The 27,057-nt window shown below is 40.2% G+C and overlaps 1 protein-coding gene across 1 annotated transcript; it reads right to left on the bottom strand.

Moving 5' to 3' along the window:
• Positions 1-64: 64 nt before the first annotated feature.
• Positions 65-27,057, bottom strand: ANKDD1B (ankyrin repeat and death domain containing 1B). The gene is made up of 15 exons (XM_056514749.1): positions 26,890-27,057; positions 24,016-24,119; positions 21,915-22,013; positions 20,112-20,210; positions 19,918-20,022; positions 18,043-18,141; positions 16,421-16,519; positions 14,556-14,654; positions 13,558-13,656; positions 11,981-12,079; positions 8,205-8,303; positions 5,978-6,073; positions 2,506-2,704; positions 1,678-1,809; positions 65-1,358 (listed from the first exon to the last, which is right to left on the bottom strand). Exons 1-15 carry the CDS (start codon positions 26,963-26,965, stop codon positions 1,300-1,302), a joined length of 1,563 nt encoding a protein of 520 aa, XP_056370724.1. The 5' UTR covers positions 26,966-27,057; the 3' UTR covers positions 65-1,299.

Here is a 27,057-nt window from a genome sequence, read left to right as displayed (position 1 = left end):
AATCCCAATGACATTAACATCTATGTTCAAGAGAAAATGAAATTTACTTTTGTTACAAATACTTTTAGTTGCTTATGCAAGTATACTTGACATGCACTTTAATTATATCCTACAACAGTGTATTTAAATGGAAAACAGCAGGGTTGCATCATCCACACTGAGGGTCCAGTTTAGTCTAGGTGAGTTACCCAGTCCATCAGATTCTTAAACATTTTCATTTTCCAAGTTTATGTTGCAGAACTCGATGAATATGTAAGGGTTCCAAGCGTCTGTACTTTAGATCTCTAATTCCAAAACCTTAGGATTAATGGTCTATTCTTCATATTCCTGGGATGCTCTGCAACCGAGTCAAATAAGGTTGCACACAAGAGGGCAGTTTGGAATAGGACTTCAAATGAAGATACAGATCATCTTTTTAGTACAAATAGTAGGGTAGGATTCAGCATAAAATAATGCTAGCTATATTCAAACAGAAAAGGCAATTCAGTTCCTCCATTACATGATGAAACTACTGCTGTGTTATAAAGAAGATCACAAAGATAGACATTTACATAATTTTTCAGATATTAAATATATTCAGCAATAGGAAAACCTTTGAATATATTCAGCAGGACACTGCCAAGTATTAATTCAAGGTATGAACAAGAAATAGGTAAATAATTGCTAGATGTGTTGAGTATTAAATATTGAATGCTCTTTTGGGAGGTATGTATACAGTCTTATGCCATGATAGAAAATTCTGCAGCCAGCCACATGTGGTGTTTTCATGTGACATTTTTGTATTTTTTCACTACATAAATCAAATGCTGCAGTAGCAAGATCTGTCATAATCATAGCAAGAATTTGTAAAAACCTGAATCCCAAATGAGGCCAGATGCCAGCTTATTTCTGCTAGTGGTAATAGATTTATACACATAATTTTCACTTGATAGATTTAATTTTTTCATGTAGAAAACATCTTATTTGCATTTCACATCAAACACAAACTAGATTAATTTGCAGTTCCAATACAGAATTACTTTAACAATGTAAGGTCAGATATAGAAACTGTAAGTGGTGAGTCTTGCTTAGCAGTTATAAACTGCCAGTCAGCCATTTGCTCTTAAATTTTTTACATTTCTATATAGCAAGCATTTGAGAAAAAAAAATAAACATTTCAGCAGTGCAAGTTCTTCTAGGGTGGAAAAAGTTGTACAACTTCAAAATAGGTTTTTTGTTTCCCAAAAAGATATTTGAAAACCACTTTCCATGTGGCATGTAATTCCATCATATATGCCATGTTTTGCTGATGAAGTGAGCTCATGAAGTGACACATTTCCTGGAGTCCATGCCAATGGAAATTGAAGCTCGGATCTTCTCTGTAAAGTAAGAGGAAACACTTGATTGGTGTACTCTGCTTTGCACAAGGTCAGACTAACTGAAGGGTAGCCAGTCACAATTTAACCATGGGTGCAAAACATGAGGGGAAATAAAGTTTGCATGTCTTCCTCTAGAAATCTTAAGTCTGACATAAATGCTTTACCTCAAGCAGCCTGACCCCTCAGGAAGGGCAGTCCCAGAAAAGAAGAAAGTGTCCTCAATCCCTGCCCTGGCCACAGCTTCCCAGCATTAGCTGGGACCTCAGCACAGCACTGCAGTCTCACAGAGGACACTGTAACGTGCTCTTTATCAACTTACCAGCTAAAGGCTGGAGTCCTGCTTCCACCAGATCTTCATACAGATGTTTAACAGGATTCTGATGAACCAGCAATGTACCATGTAACCAGATGAGCAACATTCTGTTTCCATGTTCCTTGTAACTTTTTTTTCCTTGCAATACACAAAGTATTTGTTCAACATGCTGGAAACAGTGTATTTTGTGCTTCTGCACTTTAAAAGTTCCCAGAGATTTTAAATTTACTCTCTGCTACCTTTCTCATTTAGCAAAAAAATGAAGACTAAAGCTTACAAGTTTTTTAGGGAGTTCTAAAAAGTTTTTAAAAAAACATTGTTTTATCCTAACACTACTGTTAAAACATGAAAAACACCTAACATCTAATTTTAACACCAAAGTCTTAAAATTATTTTTTCCTTTAATTTTTCCTCCAGCTGTGGAAATACACCCTGGAGTAGTAGTAACAAGTACAATATGTTCTGTAGAAGTACTGTTTATCAGCACTTGAGAGGCCTGAAACCAGAAACTCCTGTTTCATGGCAGCTGTGCAGACAGAGCATGAGTAAAATCACTCTGTGTCATGAGGCTTCCCTCATCCTCACTTGCAGGATGACCCCCCATGACTTCTGTGATGCTCATGGCTTCTAGTTTTGATCTCCAAAGAAGAAGGTTGCTTCAGGCCAAGAGAGAGAGCAGAAGTGTCCTGTACTGCTACAGCACTGCTTTCCAGGAACCAGGGACAAGACTTGTACCCCTCCACTATGGGATACTCACATAGTTTAAAAAGCAACACTGCCTTGTAGGGTTTTTTTATCCTATATATTTATGTCTGGCCATTCAGATGTTGTTACCTGTCCACTGTTCCTCAATAGCTTTAATTTGTTCATCAGTGAATTTCCAGAACACAGCCAGTTTTTTCCATTCACGGGGTTTTAACAGGTTATATGCTAGATTCCAAAGGGAGGAACGGATTTGCTTGGTCTGTGTACTGTGATCTTGTTTGAAGGACACGCTGAAGTCTGGCCCATTACCACTATGGGCTAGATGTGTCTGAAAAAGAAAGTAGATGGTAAATTTTATAACAGAGCTGGGAAACTTTGCTCAGTGAGCAGTGTCCTGTTCAGGTATAGCTGCTGACAGATGATTTGCTCAATGCCTGTAAAGGAACTTTGTATGGTTCATAGAAACAGAACTGAAACAAACAGTTCCAGTATCTGTTGCTATGAATTACTAAGTTAGAAAATAAGCTACTTTCTCTGGTACTTCATACACAAAAGCAAAGTAACAGCAACTGTTGTGCCAGCACTGTTGTGCTGCTTGGCTTTGTGTGTCATGTTTTGAACACATTCTGGGATTCAGGCACAGCTCTTACTCTTTTCTCTTGCTTCTCAAAACACTAATCTCTCTCTAGGTAGAGGGTAGGCCATGGGCACAGCTTGCCAGCTCAACCTGTTCCTGCCTTTGCCCTGCCAGCTTCACTTGGCTGAAGTGGGGACTTCCACATCCTTTGCTGACATAGGTTTATCATGGGGAATCCATTCAGCAAAGCGTCTAAACACCAATGTGCACATATGTGTTGAACATGGATCTAGTTCCATTCCTGCATAAGTAAAATCATAGAAACCAAAATCACATGGATTTTACCCTCCAGATTAAAAGTGATGTTGCTACTGTATGCACTGCTCACCAGAAACAGGAGTGATGGGGTTACCTCTTGTTTGGGCACCTTGAGAAAAACCATGTCAATCACTGATTTCAGTCCTAGCTAAACTGTGTCCAGGACCATTCCTAAGTAGGTAAGCTCCAGCTATTTCTGTGTTTCATTAGGTTTATGTACTAGTCCTGTTTCAAATCTTCAAAGGGAAAATATTTCTTTACGAATTTGATAGAGGATGACAAAGCAGATAGTAAGCAAAAAAGTAAATGGCAGCAGGCCACATTTTAAAAATGCTAAGCATAAAGTGCTTAATTCCAAATTAAATTCAGAAAAATACAGCAGGGTTATTTCCTACCCTAACAAGAAGCTTACAGAGAAAAAAGAGTCACAGTTCAGTAACTAAGCACTGTCATGTATGTTTGATTCCATTCATCTGATGCAGACTTTATTTCATGCTTCCTGACAAATGCAAAGTAAAGTTTAGGACATTCTACAGGACAGTTTCAGGGTCTCTCTGATTTGATCCTTTACTTATGACGTTTAATTAAAAAAAAAATCAAAACTTCAAGCAAACAAAAGAAATCCTTTTGCAGCAGCACAGCTTCTCTTTGCTGCTAAGCATGTTTTGAGGCAATGGCAAGGTGGGAAAGTAACAGCTGCCCTCAAATTCACTTGACTCAGACTGGACAATGATAGGGAAGGGTTGGGTGGTGCACAGTCTGAGGTCTCTTTATGCTTGAGATCACCTCAGAAGGACATGCAGGTGGTCTGGAATTCAGGTTTTTCCCGATGCCCGCCGATGAGAGACTGCAGGAGGCTGTTCTTAGAGGTTTTCATGGTTGCTTATTATTTCTTATCTCGGGAATTCTTTGTCCAGCGAACAGCGATCTGTTCAGCCAGACGTCCAGGGCAGAATCTGCCTGGCAGAGGCAGGACTTATCTTTTATAGTCTAAACTACTTATTTGATATTTACAATTAATTCCCAATACACCACAACCTATTGTAATGTCTAGTTTTGTCCCCATCCAATCGAAGGATGCCAAGGTGGCACTTCAACATGGATGGCATGGATAAGAAGGAGGAAGAAGCATACCATGCCCCAAATCCTCCATCTTGACCACGAGCCCCTTAATATAAACATTCTAGAAATCTACTTTTTCTACATTCTAACAACATAATTTACACTCTATTTATTTTTGCACCTTGCATTTCTTCTCTCAATGTTGGTAAATTGTTCCAAGGAGCTAAACCCAGTCCCTGAGACACTTGGGTTTCATTTGAGGATCTTTGGGGACCCCACCAGGGGGGTTTTGAGGTTCCCAAGGAAGCCAGAGGAATACTCTGGGCTCCCACAGAGTGGAAGTGATAAATAGAAAAAAGTGATAAATAGAAAAACAGAGAGATGACACTCACACTTCAGTATCATGTGCCCTTCCTCTCAGCTATGTGACCTTTTGTAACTAATGCTTTGTCATAGATGATAAGTCAGCTGAATGTAACAAAAAGACAGTCTTCAAAATAATGTTTCAAAATGCTGTAGTTCCTGTAGGGTAACACCACCTGAATAGCTGTATCATATTCCATAGATTTAAGTTGTTCCAATGGCTGAACTCTCAGCTTCAGGCAATGGAATGCAAACAGTTATGTTTGTATTTCCCAGCATCTCTGGTGCTTCTGCAGAAAAGCATTGCTTAGCATTTTTCAGAAAATTCAGTGAACAATGCCAAGAGGTTGAGAACATTACAGGCTTACTGTTGTCAAACTTGTCATGGCTTCTGTTGCAACAGACTACTACTTTTAAGCAGAAAGAAACAATAACGTACTTGACAATTCCAGCTGAACTAGTGCAAATCAAATGCACAATATACAGTGTTCTTGGGGGCATTTTTTGCAATAATTAATCCAGATTTGTGATTTGCCAGCCCTGTAACATTAAGTGTCATGTATTTGGCCACTCAGGGCAGGAGTAGGGTGATAAAACTGGTAATTCCTGTACCTGCTCTGGAACAGGATCAGTATGCTTATACACGTGTTTAACTCAGCAGGAAGCAGGAGTGAGAAGGAAGTCACAAGCTGATATGGCAGTTACTTCTAGCCCTTTAGAGAAGCCCATCACTATGCAAGTGTACATTTAAGTAACAACTAGAGAAAGAAGGTGAGAAATTCAGATCACCTAAGCCATGTCCTTCACACTTGTTGCAAAGTTCTTTTCCATCTCATTGATTTAATTTTATAGTTAACACACAAAGAACAGAAGAGGGAGCTCCTGTTGAAGAAGCTGTGCTCTTGCTAGCAAAGGAGTCACAGACATCTTCACTGTTATTTTTCAACACAGATTTTATATACCAAAGGATCCAGGAATCAATGTGGATCCATGTTATCTCAGCCATGATGCTGATGACACAGTTCAGATTTGGCTTAGAATCTCTCTCCATCCCTTCATGAATAGAGCACAAGGCAGGAAAATAATAAGATCTGCTTACAGTTTTATAGCTAGTCAGGAATAAAACCTGGATGGGCTGGAGACTTTCCCATTCCCAATCCTAACTTTAGTTCAAGGCCAGTCTTGCTGCTGCCAAAAGGAACCATCTCAGCCAAAAGGCACTTAGAAATCAGAATCGGCTTTTCCCTTAGGTATCTTGTGTTTAATGAAAGATCCTCTTACCTGTTTCATGGCAAAATATCTTTCTGCTTTAATGATCATATCTACAATGAGGGCATGATGGCTCCTTGATGCTGTGGCCAGTGCAGTTTTTCCATGCTGAAAGCAGAGACAGTGAATCAAAACATTATCTTGAGTAAGTGTGCCACAGAAGAAACACAGGGATTGCTCACAGAGCCCCATCCATCTTTCCTTTTTTTTTTTTTTTTTTTTTAAGGCAAAGATATTTACTACAATTTTATGGCTTTTGGGTAGCTACAATCAAAATTCTATGCTCTGTGTAAGCTGTATTCCCTCAACCCAGAGGTGGTCAATTTTCTCCCACACTAAACTCCCCAGTAAAAAATTCTGGTGAGGTACAGCTGCTTTCAGGAACCTGCACTCAGACTGCTGCATACTTCATACCAGCTTTCACACTCCAGTCACTGCATCCATGTTCAAATTACCACAACCACAGTCCATTCTCATGCTATGGTTAAACTGGCATTTCTGATGGATAGGTTGGCAAAGTTGGAAATCTCCACTTAAAGGGCAAACCTGTGCCTTGTTTTAGATGGTAAGAAAAGGTGGCTCACAGAATGAAAAGAAAATTAATTTCACATTACAGCTGAAAGGAACACAGCTTTAGGACAATGGTTCATGAGTATAGAAGGAGTCACAGTTATTAAAAGCCATTGCTGTAATTCCAGCTGCAGAGGTTTTCTCAGTCTACCTGAACTCATCTCTCCTATCAGCACTTTGATGCACAGACATCACGGTAGCTCTAAAGGGGTTTCTCAGCAATTGTCTATTTTCAGCATATCTGCACTGAGTGCCTTGGATTTAAATATTCAATATCAGTTAACAAGTGACAGCATGGCATCCTCTGGAGACTGAGTACTCCTGATGCCAGGGCAGGGAGGCCAGAAAAATACTGTGCAATCAAAGCAGGCTCCCCTTCTTCCTATCTACTATTCAGTAAGGACAGTAACATTTTTGGCATCTCAGCACCAATTCAGTTCAAAGGGCACTGTACTTGCTTATGTTCCCAGCAGTGGCATGGTCTCAGATGTCATCCAGCAAATAGGCAAGGAAAAAGCTACTCCAAGAAATAAAACCAATGCAGAAAGGTGACTTGTACCAGAACTTGTACTGGCTCAGAGCCAAATTTTCATAACAAGTCCTGAGTTCTACCAGTGTTGCTGTAATAACAGGCACTACCTTGCCCAATGACTTGCAGGTGCTTAAGGTCATAGATATTAAGTAATTTTTTGTGTCTGTCTTTGGAATACAAATAGGTTGAAAAAATTTCCCAGTGCCTGAGGTGCTGTTTAAAGTGGACAAGATTTCTTTCTGAGTTAATGTCAATGAGAACTGCAACTGTTTGGCAAGTGCAGATGATTCTAAATGGAAAGGCTTAACTACAATGCAGCATCTTACTTCAGCATCCCAAAAACATACTAACCATGCAATCCACACTCAGAGCCCCAGGCCTCATATCAGCATAGGGCAAAACATGACAATCCTAATCCGTAAATCTTCACTTCCCATCAGAACAGTTTTGTGCAGGAAAGTTACTTTTTAAAGGGTGAGTTTTTGCTCATAATAAACATCAAATCCATCAACTCAGTTATACAGAATATCAAGAAAAGTGGTAACAATGTAAAAGGCAACACTCAATCTTGCAGTAATTCAGCAAAATTTGTAAACATTTGGTCTGTCCTTTCAGTAGCACTTCCCCAGCAACTTTGCTGGTACTTCTTCCAGCCATTGCCATTTTTGTCTCTTATCTTTCCAAGCAGAGCATCATGCCAGGGGTTAAGTATCCACCTGAATGGATCTGGAATGTCACCATGATTCTCAGATGACCTGGAGTGCTAAAGAGCAAACTGTCCATCACTGCACCTGGTGAAGCTGCACCTCTCCTGGCAATGAGCCTGGCTGCAGGTGCACAGTACAAGCAGCCTCAGGCCATTTTCCCCTCTGCAAGCCTAGACCTTTTCTCCATGAAAGGTCTCCGGAAGCAGTGTTTATCCTTCAAACCATGGAGCTTGGGGGATTTACAGCTCTTTATCAAAACCATTTCAGATCTCTTCAAGCTGCAGATATAGCAATATTAAAGGAAGATTTCCTTTGTAGGTAGCTTTACTTAGCAAACAAAACTGGCAACATATGCTTTATGCACCTCTGTAAGGAAGATTATAAAACAAAAAATCATGTAATTCTTACACGTGTAAGGAATGCAATTTACCTTATCTGTGGCCTTGAGATTGCAGCCTGACTTCAGCAGTAGTTCCACCAACTCCACATTGCCAAGATCAGCTGCCAGATGTAGAGGGGTTTCCTGCCTCTTCAATTAAAGACACCAAATAAATGCATTAAGTCAAACTTACTCCTAGAAGCAGCATGCTCACAGGCTGAATCTAAAATAGATTCACAAGAGGCAGCCTTGGTGAGAAAATACTGAACAGAGAGGGAAATTATTTAACTTTTGAGTGATCTGCTGGTTTAGCTTCAGGCAGACAAGAGAGCATATGGGATCTCTGCAGGAAAACCAGGCAGAAGTTCCAGCTGGCTCAGGAAAGAGCTCCAGTTATGCAACTCTAATGTACTGTAAACTAAAAAGCTTGCTCTCTCTCTTTCCTCTTAAAGCAAGGTGCTTTGGAGAGAGAGCTTCATATGTCTGGCAACCTACATCCATATCATCTTCTCAAGTAACCTTTACCCTGCAGGAATTTATGCCAAGACAACTGGATATCCACAATTTTCAACACTACACTATACCACATCCATAGCAAAGCTTTTTAGTCATCCCTGCCACAAAGTGATGATACATTGCAGAAATCTACCTGCTCCATAATGGGTTCAGTGAACCTGAAACAACACACAAAACTAAGCCATTAAACCAGGCCAAACCATTAACAAGAAATAAAGCTAAAATGGCATTCAGCTTCAAGTAAATCTCTGAGTCTGAAAGGAGCGTTGTATAATCTCTACACAGCTACATATACCCAAATATGAATTTATTTATTCTTTTACAGAAATTAGAGTAAGAAAATCCAGACATCTATGCATAAAATTCAGCAGCAAATAATGGAGTAATTGTGGAAGCCCTGCATATGTGGGAATGTTCCTTATATGTTTCTTGGGGCACATTATCCTTCTAAGTTGAGTGGTTTGTGCCTGTGCCTCTCTGATGTTGCAAGTTTGCATTCTGTAAGTCTGGTTAGAGAACTTTGGCCTTTAGATCTTAATTAAAGGTTTGTACACTAAGAAACACCAAGCTCAGGGTTCCACATTAAAAGTCTCATCAGTTAATTCTACAGTTTACACTATGATCACACAGTCTTATGTATTTACCTTACTTTTTTATTCCCATAAATAAATTTATTTTTTTATTCATACACCCTACCCTCTTTCCTGCAGAAATTTAGGGATACATAAGTACCTGCTGCAGGCAACTTCAGGCAAGCTAGAGACAAAGTGCAAAATATTTCTAAAAGATACGTTGAAGGAATTTACAGAAATCTCTATTTTATGTGACTAGAAAGTCTTGTCATTATACTTTACTCCAAGCACAAATGACAGCCTCTGTCTTCCACAAAAATGTGTATAAATTCATCTCTAGCAATAAAATGAACAATGGGAAAGGTTGAGCCACAGATTTCTCAAAGACTTATCCTTCTTGCTATCATGGGGAGCACCTCTACATGTCATGAGGGAGACCAGGCTGGATGTCCCCAGCAGGGAGCCACAGTGCCCTGAATGGGACTGCTGGGACAGTCCTTCCACAGATGAGATGTAGGGCTGATGGGGAGGGGGAAGAGAGATTCTCCTTGAAGTGCCACAGATGGCAGGCCAGTCTGTCTATGGTGGACCACTGGAGTCTGTCATGGTCAGGGGCTCTCCTGTATGTGAGTACAATATTATGTCATGTGCACCATGAGCACTGGGTGTCACTGAGATTTTTGAAGGCCTAGTTGTTGGCCAGGTCACTGTAGTCCACCTCTACCAACCACTCCCTCAGATATTGGATAGCTTCTGTGGTAGTTTACTTGCCTTGCTGGTTTGCAGTATCTTTGTGGAGACACTTTGCACTCATACTCCGTAAGAGCCATCTCCAGAGACTATGAGTGGCTGCTTCTGTTATGATCCCTTTGTCAATCCCTTAGTCCCTAGAGGTGGACTGCAGCAGCTGGGCTTCCCTACCTTCCCAACACTGGAGCAGTCAGGTAGTAGTGTTTTGCCTTGGGTGAATACTTGCTGCTTACCTAAGAGGTCATTCAGAGATTGGCACCAGGTAGTTTTGCCTCTGTTGTCATTCTTGTTTTTTCTTTTTCCTGTCATGCTACAGGCCAGGCTGTCTCTTTTGAATCTTCCTCCTTTTGCCCCTCAGCAGGATCTGTTTCTCTTTATAACCAAATCAAAATCTACTTCCATCATCTCTCCTTGAGTTCAGGCACAATTATTATATTTGAGGACTGAGTCTCTGGGTAAACAAAGCTGTTACACCTCCAACTTAGGGAGTTTTTAGTCCATATGGTGGTTTCAGAGTTTCTCAGTGTCCGTTTGTGTGCTCCTTGATCAGGAAACTCTCATTCTCTTTTGAGGGCACTGAATGGCAGCTCAGTAGGCAAGGGCCAGACCCTACACAACATTGGAAATCCCTGTGTTTCATCAGGGTGGGCAAGGCTCCCCTCTTTCAGATGGTGTATTAATTACTTAGGATATATTCCTGCTAAGGCATGAAATCCCAAACCACTGGAGGCAGTAAAAGCCTCAGGCAGGTGTCCAATTCCTTCCACACATGATGCCCCCTGAGAATTGACTGCCTCCAGGAATCCCTGTGTGGCATTCCCAATTAGTTGTTAATTGTTACTCACAATAACCAAAACCTTGCTCACAACCCACGCTAGTATGGACAGTGTGAATATGAAAGGATATTCAAGGAACTAAGCAGTGTTACAAGAAGGTGGGTGAGACCTGTCCTGGTGGAGAAGAAGAGGCAAATGCCATTCATTCCATGCATTCAACAAAGCATCACTCCAAGGAGGGAAAGGAAAAAGATGTAACTGTTGATTCTCTACATGAGATGGTCACCTGACTACACAGAGAGTGGCACAGTACGTGGCTAAAACACCAGATCAGGCAAAAGTCAGTGCTTTTATCATTGCTCTGCCAGGCAAAGCAACACAAAGTGATACACAACACAGCGAAAGCAGAAATGGATATCAACAATTATAGGAGGTTTCGTACAGCAAAAAAGGGATCAAGCATGGCAACACCAAAGTAAGTATGACACACGTCAATGGTGGATATGATCTACAGTGAACTGATAACTGGCCAACAACTAGCCAGGCCTCCAAAGACCACTGACACCAAGCAGGGTGAAAGAATCCTGGTTAAGGCACGGAAGACAGCTGTAGCTGCGTGTGGATGGGCTCGAACAGCCCTTCAGTTAACAGCTGAGCACGCTCACTGATTGCATCACAGAGACCTGTGACCTTATCATGGAAGTGTTGCTGTGCTGCTCAGCTCTGCCCGCCAGCTCCCTGAGACAATAGACGTGGGGGCACAGAGTGTGAGACAGAGAAGGCCTTGATGCTGTGCAAGGATTGTTCAGTAACAGCTTTAACAGCCTTGTCTTAGCAGCACTGTTACCACCACTGCACGTGGTGGGTTGCTTTAAGGAAAAATTAACTTCTTTCCAGCCAAACATTCTGCACTGGGCTTCCCTCTGAAGCCAATACCATTGAGACATTTCTGTGATTTATTACACATGAACCATAACACTTGAACAACACATTACCCAATCATTTTCTGAGTGTACAGCATTGTGCTATCCTTTTCTTGCTCAAACAATATTAGCACGGCATGTACCAGTGACTAATACATAAGTATACACACAAAAAGATTAGGAGGGAACTGCCTCTTCCTTCCTATTTTTCTGTACCCCGTGCTCATAAGGAAAAGAAGATTCAAGCAAAACCCACAGAATCTCTCATTTACCAATAAAGCTTTTCTTACGTGATTTAAGGAGTTTATGTCATGATTGGCATCCAAAAGGCTTTTTACTACTGGTAGATTATTGCTGATTATGGCTAAATGGAGAGGGGAATTCTTCTGCTGTGGAGGGAAAATAATAAATTGTTATACTTGGGTATATTATTATAAGCTCATGCAAACAAGAAAGAGGTGCTTATTGAAGCCCACCAGCTTGCAAAGGTGACATGCTCCAGCAGAGGTTCAAGACTGCAGAAAACACACCTGGATGTGTGGAGTTACACCAGAGGTGGCAGCCTGCTCCTGCAACACCCACACAAACAGGTAAACAAACACAGCTGGGGAAATCCTGCGTGCATGGGGTGTGCAGCAGTGTGCCACAACATAGGAGTGCAGCAAGGCACTCCTCTTAAGTCTTCCTACCTGGGATGTGCTGCTATCCTGACAACAGAGAGATTAGGGTACTGTTCCTGCTCCCTCAGAAAAGTGGCTTTGCCCTCTGTTGAACAGCCTGGAGACAGACTCATTCTGTATTCGGGAAACTGATGTCGAAATCTACTTTCCAGGAGCAAACCCTTGTCACATGCTGCTACTGGAAATGCTCTTTATACTAAACTGACTTGCTGTCATATGTATAAAATATGACAAATTACAGCTACTAAGACAGAGGTTTTATTTGAGTGATTATTTGTTACTATACCCAGTGCACAGATGCAACACCAGTCAAAATCCACACTAGGCTGGTAAGATCTCTTTGTATGTTGAACCTGTGACTGATGAGTTTCTTGTGAAATACAGCTAAAGAACAACTCCATACCACTGTCATTCATAGTGCCAGGCACCAGTTTAGTGTCTTTATAAAACACAGCCATTTTTTCATGGCTACAGAAAAATAAAGCAAGCTCTTATGCAACATTGTGATGGAAATGTTTGCAAAATGTAAGTCACAATTTTTTTAGTTGCTTCTGCTACAGAAAGCTAAGGAGAACAAGCAGCACAACAACTGCCTGACCTTTAAATCATTTCAAGCAGGTCATAAATTGTTATTCCTTGATAGGTTTCTGTAAGAGGCCAGTCATCATGGCATAAGTCATGAGGTCCACATTCTATTTTCATCCTGTACTGTAGAAGTGGAAAATAATTTCCTATTCACAGAAAATCTCAAATATGTGTAATGTCTAAACAGAGAGAAAAATTGGATAATATAAATACCTTTTTATTTTAAAACTGAAATTAATGATGGCATGCAGATTTTGAAGGCACTGAGGGTGCCTGCACTGAGGGTGAAAGCACTGAAGTGTTTATCTCCATTTTAGTTATCTTTATGCAAAATCATGTTGACTCTTTGCCCACAGCATTACTACTGCTAAGTTCAAATGCCTGGCCTTGTCTACTCTGCACTGCACCAGCCTGCTCAGGCACTCACTGGGTTGGCAACAGGACCTTGTCTCTATTGGTGTGTGTTGCTAATCAGCATCTAGAAACAAAGTGTGTAAGAAAAAATTCAAGGAGCTACTCAATCTCACTCAGCTGTCTGAACTCCCATGGAAAGATAGGACAGGCTGAGCAGCAGCAGAAGAGTTATTCTGAGAAATACTCACCTCAGGTTTAGCAACCAGGTCAATATTCTTATCAATAAGAAAAGTAACCAAGGATAGATGTCCATTCTGAATTGCAACCTGCAAAGCACTGCTATTGTTCTGAAAGAGATTTGACAGACAGTAAAACTTACATTTTTATTGCTGGAAAAACAGTATTAAAGAGAGGTATAAATACAGGATAATCTTGCCTTTAAATTTGTCTTAGTATCCCCTCCACCAAAAAAACATTTTGATAAAATGATACAAAATTATGCCAATCAGCAGTTAGCATGATGTTTTTGTCAACAGTGAAGGAAATGCCCATTTTTACTATATCACAACAAGCACACTGAAGAACACCTATCCTATAGCCCCATCCAACTTCTCTTAAAATACAGATCAGCATCATCATCTATACTGTGCCATGGACAACAACAATGCCAAGATATCTCCTCCTCTGTTAGTTAGTCCGTTAGACTTACCAAGCATATACAGTCACATTAACCAGTAAATCCACAGAATAGTTAATAAAGCAATAGAAAAATAAATTTCAATAAATTAATAGATATAAATTTTAAAATCAATTTTCACAAAATAATTCTGCTTAAACAAACAAGTTCTCATTCTGCTGGAGTCATAAACTTCTTGCAGCAGGCTAGGCAAGGCCACTCAGCAGATACAAGTCGGACTGCAGTTCAGGAATCAGATGTAAAGAAAAAGTTTGTCATCACATCAGTCACATACACTGCCAAAAATGAAGATTTTCAGTTATCCTAGTTGGTTACATTTTCTAGTCATATACTAGTGGGCATACAGGAAATAAAAAGCTCCACCACAGTACTCCATCAAATAAAGCTAACACTACTCCTCTCCTACATTGGTTTTATTCTGTTAGTACTCTCTGCATTCTCCATTCTATTTTTCCCATTTCACAAAATAAAGCAGAGCAAATATCCTTTATTAGTAAGGTCCTTTCCACAGTCTAGTATGTCCCAGTAAGAGGGATACTGTGTACATACCTGAGTTGAAACATTGATGTCACTCCCTGACTCCAGTAAGAGTTCAGCACATTTCTCATGACCTCCTTCAACAGCCAAGTAAAATGGAGTTTCTCCATTCTAGACCAAGAGACAAAATGTCTGTTCCAATTTAAGACATGTGACTAAAATACTGAGACACAAAACACTTATAGTAGGCTCCATCAGGCTCATCCAACTCTTGAGTGACATGGCTACTCATCAGCAGTTAAGTCACAGATGATGCTTATCTGGACAGATGTATAGTAAGGTTTACAATACAGAAAACTATTTCATTAGTATTAATCATGCTCTTTTTGGTGGGCAGCAATTGTTGCAAATCAATACCAGGCAACATAACTACCATGCTAATACATACAGTTATTCCAATTTCTGTTGAATACAATGCCATGCATTTCTGACAAATTCATGGCCCCAAGTGCTAAGAAAAGTGATAAGGAAAACTTTTAGCAGACTTAATACTGTTTCATACTTATTTCAAATCTTTTCACACTGGAGGAGTCTCCATGTCTCTACAGCAAGTCTATAAAATGGGATACATCAGCTACTCAATGACCTAATTCCAGCTTCTCAACATCTAAAGTACACAAAGGTTTAATGGAAGTTACTCTGGTGTTTCAACAATCACAAAAGAATCAATAAATCATAATTTTTCTTTGCTTGAAATTCTGACATTATTCTGGTGAACTTAATACATTTTAGTACTTTGCTCATGCTATGGGAAGAGATCTGTTCACACCCAGGTCACAACATCTCCAGCTGGATGGGAAGGTCACACTATTAGCCATGCCAAGAAAGGGGCACAAACAGCCCAAGTTTTGTGTGTGCAGAAGCAACATTCTTAGACGAACCCTGGAAACATGAGGGCTCCACATTTGAAAGAGGTTTGTGTGCCTCACAGCAGGCACAGCTGAAAATAGCAGACAAGTTGATTAAGAGGGAACTTCTTAACTCATCAGTATGCCACTGATAAAGGAAGAGGAGAGCCTTGGGTAGGAGTTACTAAATTTGCTCACTGGCCAAGCAGAACAAACCCTCAGCCACATGGCAGGTTCCCACAGTGGGCATGCCAGCCTACAACAAAGGAAATTACCTTGCCCAGGTTGTTCCAGCTGCCCTATAGAAGAAACGACAGAGACACGAACCCTTTGCAAAGCAATACTGAAATGAGCAGTTAGTGTGCATTTCCTTCCTCCACTCCTTGTTTAAGCCTTAAAATGAAGCTCGAGTGCATTACCTCAGGGATACAACCTTCCCAGCTAACACGCAGTTGATGAATAAGCTGGCTGAGGTCACCAACACTAACCCAGGAAAGCAAACTGGGTAGGAAGAGTCTGCAGCTAGTTTTGTGCCACTGAGTGCAGATGGACCAGGTACAAATCTGAGACCCCCTCTGCTGAGGTGCCTGTGGTGGTATGTGCTTGGTAAGCAAGTCGAGCTGGCTCAATGAACAGGCTGAAAAGCACCAGAAGTGCTTAAAAGTGAGATATTAAAAGGAATGGGATCACATGGCTAAAAATGCTGCGTGACAGAAAGCAAGGGAGGTTAAGGTCTTCCTCTGTTCTTTTCTGCCAGTAGTTATGCAAGGGCTTGCCAAATGCAGGGGAGGATGTATGTAAGGATAGAGGACAGAGGAAGACACTGAGGGAGTTACTCAAGGTTAACTTATTAGACAAGGAACAAGGAAACAGGATGCTTCCTTCTTAAAAGAAAAAGTTAAAGTTACTAGGAAACCAGCAAGACTAATGAAATTTCCTCAGTGACACATCTCTTCCTTTGAAATTTGATTTTTTAGAAAAATATTGAAAGAAATAAAATTAGAGGTTTGAAAAGTTTAGTATACTTACCTGATTGAGGTCATTTATTTCCTCCCACTGTTCAAGCAGAATTTCTACAACTCCACTGTGACCATTTTTGGCTGCTAAGTGCAATGCTGTGTTTCCCTCCTTGAAATTAAAATATTGAAAAATACATTTTAAAACCCAGAATAAAGACATTAACTAAAACCAACACAAGGCCTTTGGTCTTTTACATACAAGGAGAGGGAGGCAGCTACACACAGCATGTGCCAAGATTCAGTCTAATGCTGCTGATCTAGTTGGTTGTCTGAAAACTTCAGTGTATACCAGCAAAAAGATCTGAAATTCTAGCTCCTAACAAATTAATCAGAAGAAAACTTCAGGTACTGGTTCCCACAAGGTTGGGTACTACTGAGCCCCCAAGATCACTCATTTAAAAAGTAAAAAAGCCTAGGTTAGTGCATAGAAATTTGTCATGGCTTTGATATTAACATTACAATCTTTGATCTCTGTCATGGTCAGTGCTATTTCTTTCCAGGAAATTAAGAAACACAAAACAGAAACAAAACCAAAACCAAAAAACGCACACCACCAAGCAAATAAAAGCAAAGAACAACTTCAGGCAGAGCACTGGCTTTGGAACTAAAAGAAAATGCAAGTGTATAAAATAGTATAAAAATGGCTAAAAAAATTACAAGAATTCTAGCTCTCAGAAAAAATGAGAGTCCAGAGCAGTTTTTCATTCACAGCACTAAGTGAGAAGCTGTGAGAATCCTTTTTACCATTGACGGTTACAGTGTGATTTGGTTTGGTGACCCAGGAAATAAGTTTCTTCCTGGCTTCTTACCTAATTTTGCAGGACCACAGCGTTTACCTCCTGGTGTTGTTGACACCTTTAACCTGCTAGTTGTCTGGGACAACGCTATCTTTCAACCTCTGCTAATAAACTGCTTAGCACAGCAGAGCTCTGGGTGGCACTGCAGCTTTTAAACTATTACCAGAATACCAAAAAAAAAACCAACATCACTTCCTGAGTGCTTACTTATGTGGTTCTGTAAATGCAATATCTGACAATTTCACAATTTTTAATGTATTTGTCCTTGCAATGTCTCAGATGCAGAGAAATATTAACTTGCTTGTTCCAGAAGTGGTCAAGTAAGGAAAAATAAATTTAAGAGCAGACTTTGAAAATTACTAAGATACCTTAAAATACAGTGTCAAAGCAAACTCAATCAGACCAAAGTGTTACAGTACTGCTGAAAAAGAGTTTATAGGCGTTTATTTGCATCCTGAAACTTTTAAACACCTTTGAAAAACCGGTGACACAGTGACACACAGATACAGACAGTGAAACACTGGGAAATATGATCTCCCAGAACAGAGACTGGCACCATCATCAACAGGTTTCCCCACTTCTCTCAACAGAAAACATGTGCTAGTCTTGCTTTGCACAAATTATGAGTGTGTATGGAAAAGTCTCCAGGCAATCATTCCACTGCCTTCCCTTTATCACTAAAAAACCATCATCCTTTACGTTTGTTGGTCTCATATATCACTGTAACATCTGTCCAGCACACTCAGATATTAGATTGTATAATAAACACAGTGAAACAAAATAATCTTTCATAATCACATTTGTAGTTGGATTTTTGTGGAAAATAAACATTTACCTCATCTTTTTCAGATGTAAACAGCTTCAGAGAAATCAATTTTTTTATCATGTCAACATGGCCTTTTTCAGAGGCCAGAAGAAACGGCTTTTTACCCTTCTAGAAAAAAAATTACAGACAGAAACATAGTGTTACAGAAAGTAGAAACACTTTACTTCTAGTTACTAGATATATGGCATGCATCTGTGTATGTGTATGCTACATTAAAATTTATGTATCACATGACTAAGGAGATTAACACAATAGTAGATACATAGAAGAGCAGTAATTTAAAAATATACTTAGTGCATATAAACTGATTATACATCTCGCAAATCCTGAATAAAATATATAGAAGCTGTTTAGAAATGGTAAAGAAGTGGAAAATACACTCACAATATTTTAATCCTATTTTTTCTCAGTATGAAAATATTAATCAAAATAACTGTGTCATTAAAAGTCTGAAGATGCTCAGAAACAGACAGCAAAGAAACTACAATATTTATTTCGGTGGGTTGTTTGATTCAAATTCTGGAAACAGAGACCAGAACTGGCATATCTCAGAAGGCATCCAGGAGGCCTGAATTTAGCATTGTACATTATAGGGGGTTTTGGTGGATTGAAACTAACAAAAACTTTTCAAACCATTTACAAACTCCACTGCAGAAAGTTATCTAGACACAAAACTACACCCCTGTTCAGACAGTAAGGCATATAACCAGCTAGGTAAAACGGCTTCATATCATGCTGGATAGTGCCTATAGAAATGTCTAGGAAAAAAATGGACACACCTAGTAGAGAATTATGATGCAACCTCAACAGGTGGTCGAGAAGGTGCCTCCTCACCTTTCCTTTCCCACAGCTAAACCTTCAAATGTATGCTCTGTTAAATTAACTCTGCTTAATCAGACTTGTCATTTGTAAAAAGGATTCAGAATTTTGCACACTTAGGTCAATAAAATTCCAGAAATTCAGAATAAACAAATATGGGAGATTTGTTCTTCAGGTGCCAGATCTCACAGAAATAAGTTTTCCTCATGCAAAGATAAAATATCTGACTTAGCTACACAGCATTTCAAAACAAGATCCCAACATTGTGGAAATTAAAATAAAAACACAGAAAACCTGATGAGGACGAGGCACTGTTGGAGAGTCAGTGCACCTCTGTAGGATGGCTGCACACAGTTCTGTGTTCTACTTTGATGAAACATGGCCACATTGGCTATAGCTGGCATGTTTTGGTAAGGGCATGGGTCTCTGAAGATGAGCTGTGTGGGAAATGTCAAAGGCTGCCCTGTGCTGGTCACAGACATTTCCAGCTGGCTCCACAGTGGACCAAACTGTCCCACAATGTGCCAACACTTAACCCACCACAGAACCAAATGATGCTTCTGTGAAAATGTATTTAGAATGGCTGGGCACTGCTGTGAGGAGAATGCACAAGGGGAGATACAGGAGAAGATACAAGAAGATGCACGGGAGGAGACACAGGGGAAGGTACACCCACAGGGTGACTGCAGCCCATGCAAGAAGCTTTCTGGAGCAGAGGAAAATAGTAAGAAGTAAAGAGCAGGAAAAGAGGAATCCACTGGGAACTGAACCCAACCTCCTCTGCCTCCCATTACCTTACCACTAGTGAGCATCACATGCAGCAAAAGCAAGGACAGCAGAGGGTGTCTGCAGTCCAACTGAAATGGGCAAAGACAGAAAAAAGATGCTGCCCCTAAGTGCTTGTCTGGTTGTTTCTTTTACCTGTTTCTAAATAACCAAGTCAGTAATTAAAAGCATATGTAACTGTCAATAAATTAAAATTCATTGAAATTCCTCAAGCTGAGACTGTTTCCCCTAAAACAAAAGCCTCATGGCATCAAATAAATAAAGAGAAATGCACTGTACCCCATCAGGATGGTTCAAGTCATTCAGATGAAGATCTTGCAGGAAATAATCAACTATTTTAATGCTGTTGCTCTGAGCTGCAAAATGCAGTACATTCATTCCTTCCTGAAAAATGGTAAATCAGTCTGTAAGAGCGTTTGATTTTTTCCAACATAAACATGTTCAGGGTTAGTAAAAACTTGTCATCAACAAACCTCATTCTTAGCCTTTTGATCAGCACCTGCTTTAACTAATTTTCGCATTATATCCAGATTTCCAGTCCAAGCTGCGAGATGAATTACTGTCAGGCCATGCTTGAAATAAAATGACAAAGGCAGAAATTACCACCAAAATACCTCAGTCCAAATTTCTTTAAAGTTTTTTATTGATTCAGGGTATTAGTAGGTTCCAATCTGCAGGCTTTTAGAAAAGCAATATGAACACTTCACAGTGTGGGTGGGATTCATCTCACTTAAATTAAGCTAAATGCAATCAGTAAGACCTAGACTAAGAGAAATGTTTCACCTCTTCTTGATAGAAGATCTGGCATCTCTTGAGAACGACTCATCCCATTTTAAGACAGAGGGATTAAGTCCTTCCTGGAAATTATTTTCTGTCTCCAGAAACCACGCAGATAGTAGACAGTCCTGGGTGCAGTGGATGACATTTCAAGTGATAATATGCAATGACTGTATTTCCATGAGTCACCATTATTTTTTATTTAGGCCTCTTTCTAGTGTTCTCACCTCTCAAATTCTCTTAAAACCTTTTATCTTATAGGAGAAAAAGAACCCTGTTTTTAACATCTTAAAAACAAAAGGACTAGCTCAACTCTATGCTGGTGCAGCCTCACCTTGAGCACTGGGCACAGTTTTGGCTGCAACAACAGAAGGATAAAAAGCTATTAGAGAATGTCCAAAGGAGTAACACAAAGATGGTAAAGGACATTGAGGGGAAATCATATGAAAAGCAATAGAGGTCACTTGGTCTGTTCAGCCTGGAGGAGACTGAGGGGAGACCTCACTGCAGTTACAGCTTCCTTGTGAGGGGAAGGGGAGGGGCAGGCACTGACCTAGCAGGACCACAGGGAATGACATGGAGCTGTGTAAGAGGAGGTTTAGGGTGGATATTAGGACACCTCCTCATATACCATGTGCTGCACTTCTAATCATTCTGCATGGCTCTGCATGGGACTCGCTCCACTTTATCAGTCTTTCCTGTATTTCCAGAAATTGCAGTGAAAAACAGTGCAGGGCAATATGGAATATATACATGGTATGCAGGCAATAAAATAAATCTGGGCTTCAACAAAATTTGTGGCTGTGGCCCAAAAGTCTGCCCCAAAAAAGTATTCCAAGCTATGAATAGCCAGAGGGCAGTCACAAGCAATGCTCACTAGGCATCCATCCTGGGAATGCTATTTAACATCTGCATTAATGACTTAATGATGGGCAGAATGTACCTGCAGCAAATTTATAGATTATATTAAACTGGGAGGAATGGCTGATAGACCATACTGGTGTGCTGCCATCCAGAGAAACCTTGACAAGCTGGAGAAATCGCCTGGCAAGAACATAATGAAAGTCAGCAGGGGGAAATGCAAAGTCCTGCCCCTGAGGAGGAGGAAATCTAGGCTAGGGACAACTTGTCTGGAAAGCAGTTTGGCAGAGGAAGACCTGGGGGTCCTGGTGCACACTAAGTTGAACATGAGTCAGCAGCATGCTCGTGAAGCACACAAGACAAATAATATCCTTATCTGTATTAGGTAAACACTGTGACCTGGCCAAGGGAGGTGCCTTGTGTTCACTCGGGTATTCAAATTATCCAGTATTTTAGGTAATGTCTTTTTCCTCTAAAAATGCTTTTTTCATATAAATATATGCAGGTCTAAGACAAACCAGATTTTTTACCACAAGCTCTTAAATTTGCACAATTGGGAGCACAAGAAAGATACCTACTTTTACTGTTCCTCAAAGGTGTTCCTATGCATGTGAATCAAAACAAGTAAGCCAGCTTACCTGATCTGCCATGTCAAGTCTAGCTTTGTGATGAAGAAGAAAATCCACCACAGACACATGGCCTCCCGCAACAGCAAAATGGAATGCTGTGCGCTTCAGCTGGAACAAGCAAAGTTTTGTCTGTCAGGTCTGTAATACATTCTTTTCCCTGTGTAGGTGGTCAGGATTTTGGAATTCTCTGGTTGTTACCAAATGTATCTGTTAATACATACTATTTCATACTTCTCTTTCAACAGTCACACTTGATCTTTACCTACATATTTTGTTTTGTTTCCTTGGATAGAATTTAGATATTGGTATTAGAGAATTCTTGTAAAAGCAGACTTATTTTGTTAGTCTACATAGTATTGCCACGTCAATGAAATGTCACAATGGGATTAAGCAGCCAAACATTGCACAGGGGAGGTGCATGCAGTACAGGAAACATCCTTGTTTACTATTTTATTGCACGGTGTAGTTTGAATAGCTGAGGACTACATGTACACAGCTAAGATTTGCTTTCGGTATCCTCCTTGCTTTTGACTAAACCTCTGCAATGCAAGCCAAGATTTCTCCCTCACTCAGTCACCTTCCCAAACTGAGTCATCACGTAAATGAAAGCTACTACCTTGCAAACAGTGAGTAACTTTACAGAGGAATGGGCTCAGTGCTTCCCAATATGACTTCCATAAAGTGATTAGTGGTAAAAGGGATTTCTTAAATTTAAACAAATTCTACTGGAGAGAGTTTTGCTTTCAGTTAAAGTGGACATAACTGGATTTAACATAAGTCACTGATAGTCTCCATACAAAGATATCTAAGAGATTTAATCAATTAATTTTAGAAGTCAGTTTGGATTTGTTTTCTTAGCTTCTCTGAAGATGACCTGACTTCTCTGTGTATAAATTTAAATTTACAACTGCATGTATCAAAAGGAATAAAAAGGAGGGATGTATGACATGTATTTATGTCAGGAAAAAAGCCTCTTGTACTACAGAAATTGTACTATCAAAAAGCTCATCTTTTCACAGCCTTTCTTATTATTTGAGAGTACAAGGGCAGAAATGATCAACACTAACAAAACAAATGCTTTGCCAGCACAAGCTACATCCCTACTAGGACAATCAATCAAAGCACAACTCCTCTCCAGCTATGCTAGTAACTCTCATACTATAGGTCTAATTTAAGGATGACAAAGTAAAGTTTCAAACTACTGGATTGAAAAATGCATTTAGTTTAACTTCCTGAATTCTAGAAAACAAGAAGGAAGAACTAACTATTTTTAAGTGACCTTTTAGAGTATAATGCAATTGATACTCTCAGTATTCAAGAGAAGTGTGCTCAGAGGAAATGTTTGTCTTCTTGTCTGTTTCATAAGCAAATCAAGGAATGCACTATACTAGCTTCTAAATTCCCCAGTGGGTGAAAATGCATGTGGGCATGGGAAGCAAATTTTTTCAGAACCCAGAATAAGTAACATTGGATATTTATGGGTAGATGATTTGTATGTAGCCATTGAGAGGACACTGTTATGCAAAACTCCCAGGTGTTGGGAGGGGAACATGTGAAATACATTGATATATTTAGCTGCTGTGAAGTATACATTCTTAGATTTTAGGCCTAGTGTTGAATACAGCATAAGAAATGCATTTTTGTGTATCTAGGGTAAATCTGAACTCCGAGTTCAGGCTGGAGCCAGAGGATGCTGTAAAATGCTCCCGCAGTTCCCTGCAGACCAAAGAGTAATACTTCTTTCTAGAAATTTGTAATGCTAGCAGCATTAATCCACTCTTAAAGTGACTGTGAGGTAAAATCATCCCACTCAGAAAGGTAGAGAACTTGAGAAATTAGTCACCAAAGAGCTCTCAGGAAACACTAGGGCAGGGGCAAATTGAGAAGCCCTTAGCTCCCAATGCGATTCACTGACTACTGGAAAACCTGAGAGTTATGCTGCACAAATATTAATGTCCATAATGGCCATATGAAATGATTCTTCATCAAGTCCTAGAGGGCACTTCTGCAGCCTCACCACCTCGAAACTGAGGGGGCATGCTGGCACGCCCCCATGAAACCCCAAAGAGTCACCCTTATATCAGTGATCTGTCAGGCACTTCATACTCACAGTATCTACAGCATTTATATTAACATTCTTTTTAAACAGCTTTTCCATGGTATCCAAATTGTTCATTTTAGCAGCATATTGAAATTCTCTCTCATCTGGCAGTACTGTGGGAAAATATGATATGAAAACCCCGTATTATTAAAAAAGTAGCCATAACCAACATAAGGGATGATAATACTGTTTATTCTTTCTGTTATTTGTACTGATTTAATGTTATGAGAGAATCACTTACTTCTCATCATCAAAGCATTTCATGACTATGTTTTTCTCCTTTAGAGACATCTGGCTGATATTTCTAGTTTCAACTTTTAAGTGCAACTAAAGGGAGACTTTTCACAACATGGATTACCAGAGTTTGGACTCACAGGAACAGTTTTTTTATGAAGCTCTTACTATCTAACAGCATGCCAAATTACTGCATAGGCATAACAGTGAATGCTACAAACTGCAGCCTTTATATCCTATACTCTGAGAAACTGTTCTGTTTTAAAACACACCACTAACACACAATATGTGTAAAGTGGTAACCAAACAGTGTGACATGACTGGAAAAAAACAACCGAAACAAACAAAACCCATTTCTGAACTGACACCTTTCTTTAATGTCTCCATTCAAAAATTAGCATTTGTTTGGTCAGCTAAAGAAGCTACAAGGCATATTCAGTAACTCTGTAAAGTAAAATTCCAGTGTCTGATAACTAGTTTAGCTGAAGGTCAGAATATTTTTCATGTTTCTACCATAACATTTAATTAATCACTTAGAAGAAAATCATATAGCAGCTTCACCAGTTACAAAAGTGTTAGTAGATATTTTTAATCCAATAGTACATCATGCTTAAAATATAACTAGTTAGATGTTTTCTGTCTACAATATTCTAGGCTGAAGGCCATTTATCCAATGATATCACCAAGGAGGTGCCACTCTGTCGGACCAGAAATTACAGGAATTATCTATTCCTTAGAGCCCTCTCTAAGTTCATCCTATCACATTATCTCTAAGTTTATTATTGCCTAATACAGACACAGCTTGAGGCAGTATGACAGCAGAGCAAGGTAAGGAAAAACAGGATAGTTCACTTAATTGCATTTTATATGTTACCCATGGCTATAATCTCAGGGAGAGTAATCACATTTTTACTGTACAAAATGAATCAGAAATTCAACTGGATACTTGCAAAAGTGTTTCTAGTTTTCCTATGAAATTATCCAAGTGCCTCAAATAAGAATCATCCTTCCAAACTTCTCTGGGAAACATAGTACATGTGTTATATGTATTACAACTTGCATGCACAAGGAAGAAAAAAAAAAAAAGAAAATAAGCGTCTGCAAATAAAAATGCACTCCTGGCACCTGTGATAAGGAGCTTGAATGACAGCAAAATCATCATTATGAACAGTGATCTTTGAAGAATAAATGCCTCAGTCCCAGTTTTCATAGTCATTACCCTAGGAAGCTTCCAACAGAGCTGTCTACTAACTTGATTTCAAACTGATGTAAACAATGGTCAAAGGATATCTTGCTCAAGGCAAATTCATGGCATATGTAGAGAAAAGGTACAGCACTAATTAGCGGCAATTAATTACAATCAGGCCACATTCATTCTTGCTGACTGCTATATCTTACATGAGGATGCAGATACAAATGTATCTCAGGACAAACAGGAACACCTCCAAGACTTTACTCAACACTACCTTCAAAAACAAGATAAAATTATGTTTCTTTACTGTATAAGCATCAGCAAGGGCTTTTGTAGTTCTGTACAAGTTTTGTAGTTCTAACAAAAATAGTGTTCTTTTCTCTCTTGTTCAGAAGCCATGAATTGGCCATGTGCTGCTAAAAAGACCTTTTGCTCTATGCATTGTATTTCTTAATAATCTCTCTCTTCATACTTCTTAGTGATTCAGGAGTTAATAACCATGACAATGCAGACACACCATGTGCCATTTGAATTAGCTGAAAAGGTCCAAGGAGGTTAAATTAAAAAAAAAAAAAATCAACAATACTTGGATTCACGTGGCAATGAAAGTACTTTTACCCTATTGTTTCTAAAAATGAAATAATATATTTAAGGATCTGACAACATTTTCAAAGTTTTCTCTGGGTTTTCTTTTTCTTAGAAATAAAATTACTAGAGCAAAGTAGAGATCTTGTTAAGTCATTAAGATTTTCTTCAAAAATAGCAATTTTCCATTTCAAAGAAGTAATGGGAAAAACTACTTATTGAGTCCAATGGTGATATTTCATTAGTTATTTTCTTTATCTGCCCTCTTTGCCAGCCCGGGAGCAAGAACCACAGTCCCAGATAATGGCTCCTGGCTGTCACGCTGTGATCGCAGGGCTGGTGTGAAGCAGGGCTTGTCAACTACCACTTAGCTTCCACAAATCACCTGTTTTCACTAACTGCAGCTCACACCAGAGCAGTCTGCTCTTTCTCAGACTGGTACGCAGGCTGGAGGCTGGAGACCCCACCACTGGGTTGTGTTTCTGAGGCAACATCCTCTGATCCCTGTGCGCCTCCCAAAATGGGGGCCCAGACTGGCTGTGAAACTGGTGGTGGATGCTCAGCTCCAGGGACGCGGCGCATCGCAGCGAACCCTCTCAGAGCAGTTCGAAGGGAAGGTAAAGCAGGGCAGTGGGCAGTTGGCAGGACCTCCCCTGGAAACACCACACGCCAAAGCCCAGCTCCCAATGCCACATCCACACATTTGCTGGTCTTTTACCACAACAGCTAGTGAGTAACGCTGTCCTTTCCAACCCCCACCGGCCATTTTGCTCTGGGTGGGCCCAGCCGCGCTAACGCGGCCTGGCCCGCTGTCCCCGGGAAAGGCCCCGCGGCTGTGCCCCGGCGGCCTCGCCTCCTCCCCGCGGACTCACGGCCCTCGTGGCTCACTGCCACGGCTCCCTGCGCGGCATCCTCCCCGGCGCGGAGCAGGCGGCTCAGGCCCTTCATTGCTGCCCGGCTCCTCTTCCTCCTCAGCCAAGGGAAACGGCCCCAGGCCGCCGTGCCGAGGGAGGTGTCCTGCGCTGGCCCCGACAAACCGG

The sequence above is a fragment of the Oenanthe melanoleuca genome, chromosome Z, assembly GCF_029582105.1.
Source record: "Oenanthe melanoleuca isolate GR-GAL-2019-014 chromosome Z, OMel1.0, whole genome shotgun sequence".
In the NCBI taxonomy this organism is placed as follows: domain Eukaryota; kingdom Metazoa; phylum Chordata; class Aves; order Passeriformes; family Muscicapidae; genus Oenanthe; species Oenanthe melanoleuca.
Note: the sequence above shows the minus strand (reverse complement) of the source record. Positions and strands in the feature narration are given on the sequence as shown.

Bases quoted from the DNA above. Each gene is read 5' to 3' on its own strand.
- ANKDD1B (XM_056514749.1), bottom strand. From the start codon at position 26,965: ATGAAGGGCCTGAGCCGCCTGCTCCGCGCCGGGGAGGATGCCGCGCAG. The intron at 6,074-8,204 runs GTAAATTGCATT...CTCTGCTTTCAG, and splicing joins ATCTCAAGGCCACAGATAAG to CATGGAAAAACTGCACTGGC. The intron at 1,810-2,505 runs GTAACAACATCT...GTGTATTGCAAG, and splicing joins TATTGAGGAACAGTGGACAG to GAAAAAAAAGTTACAAGGAA.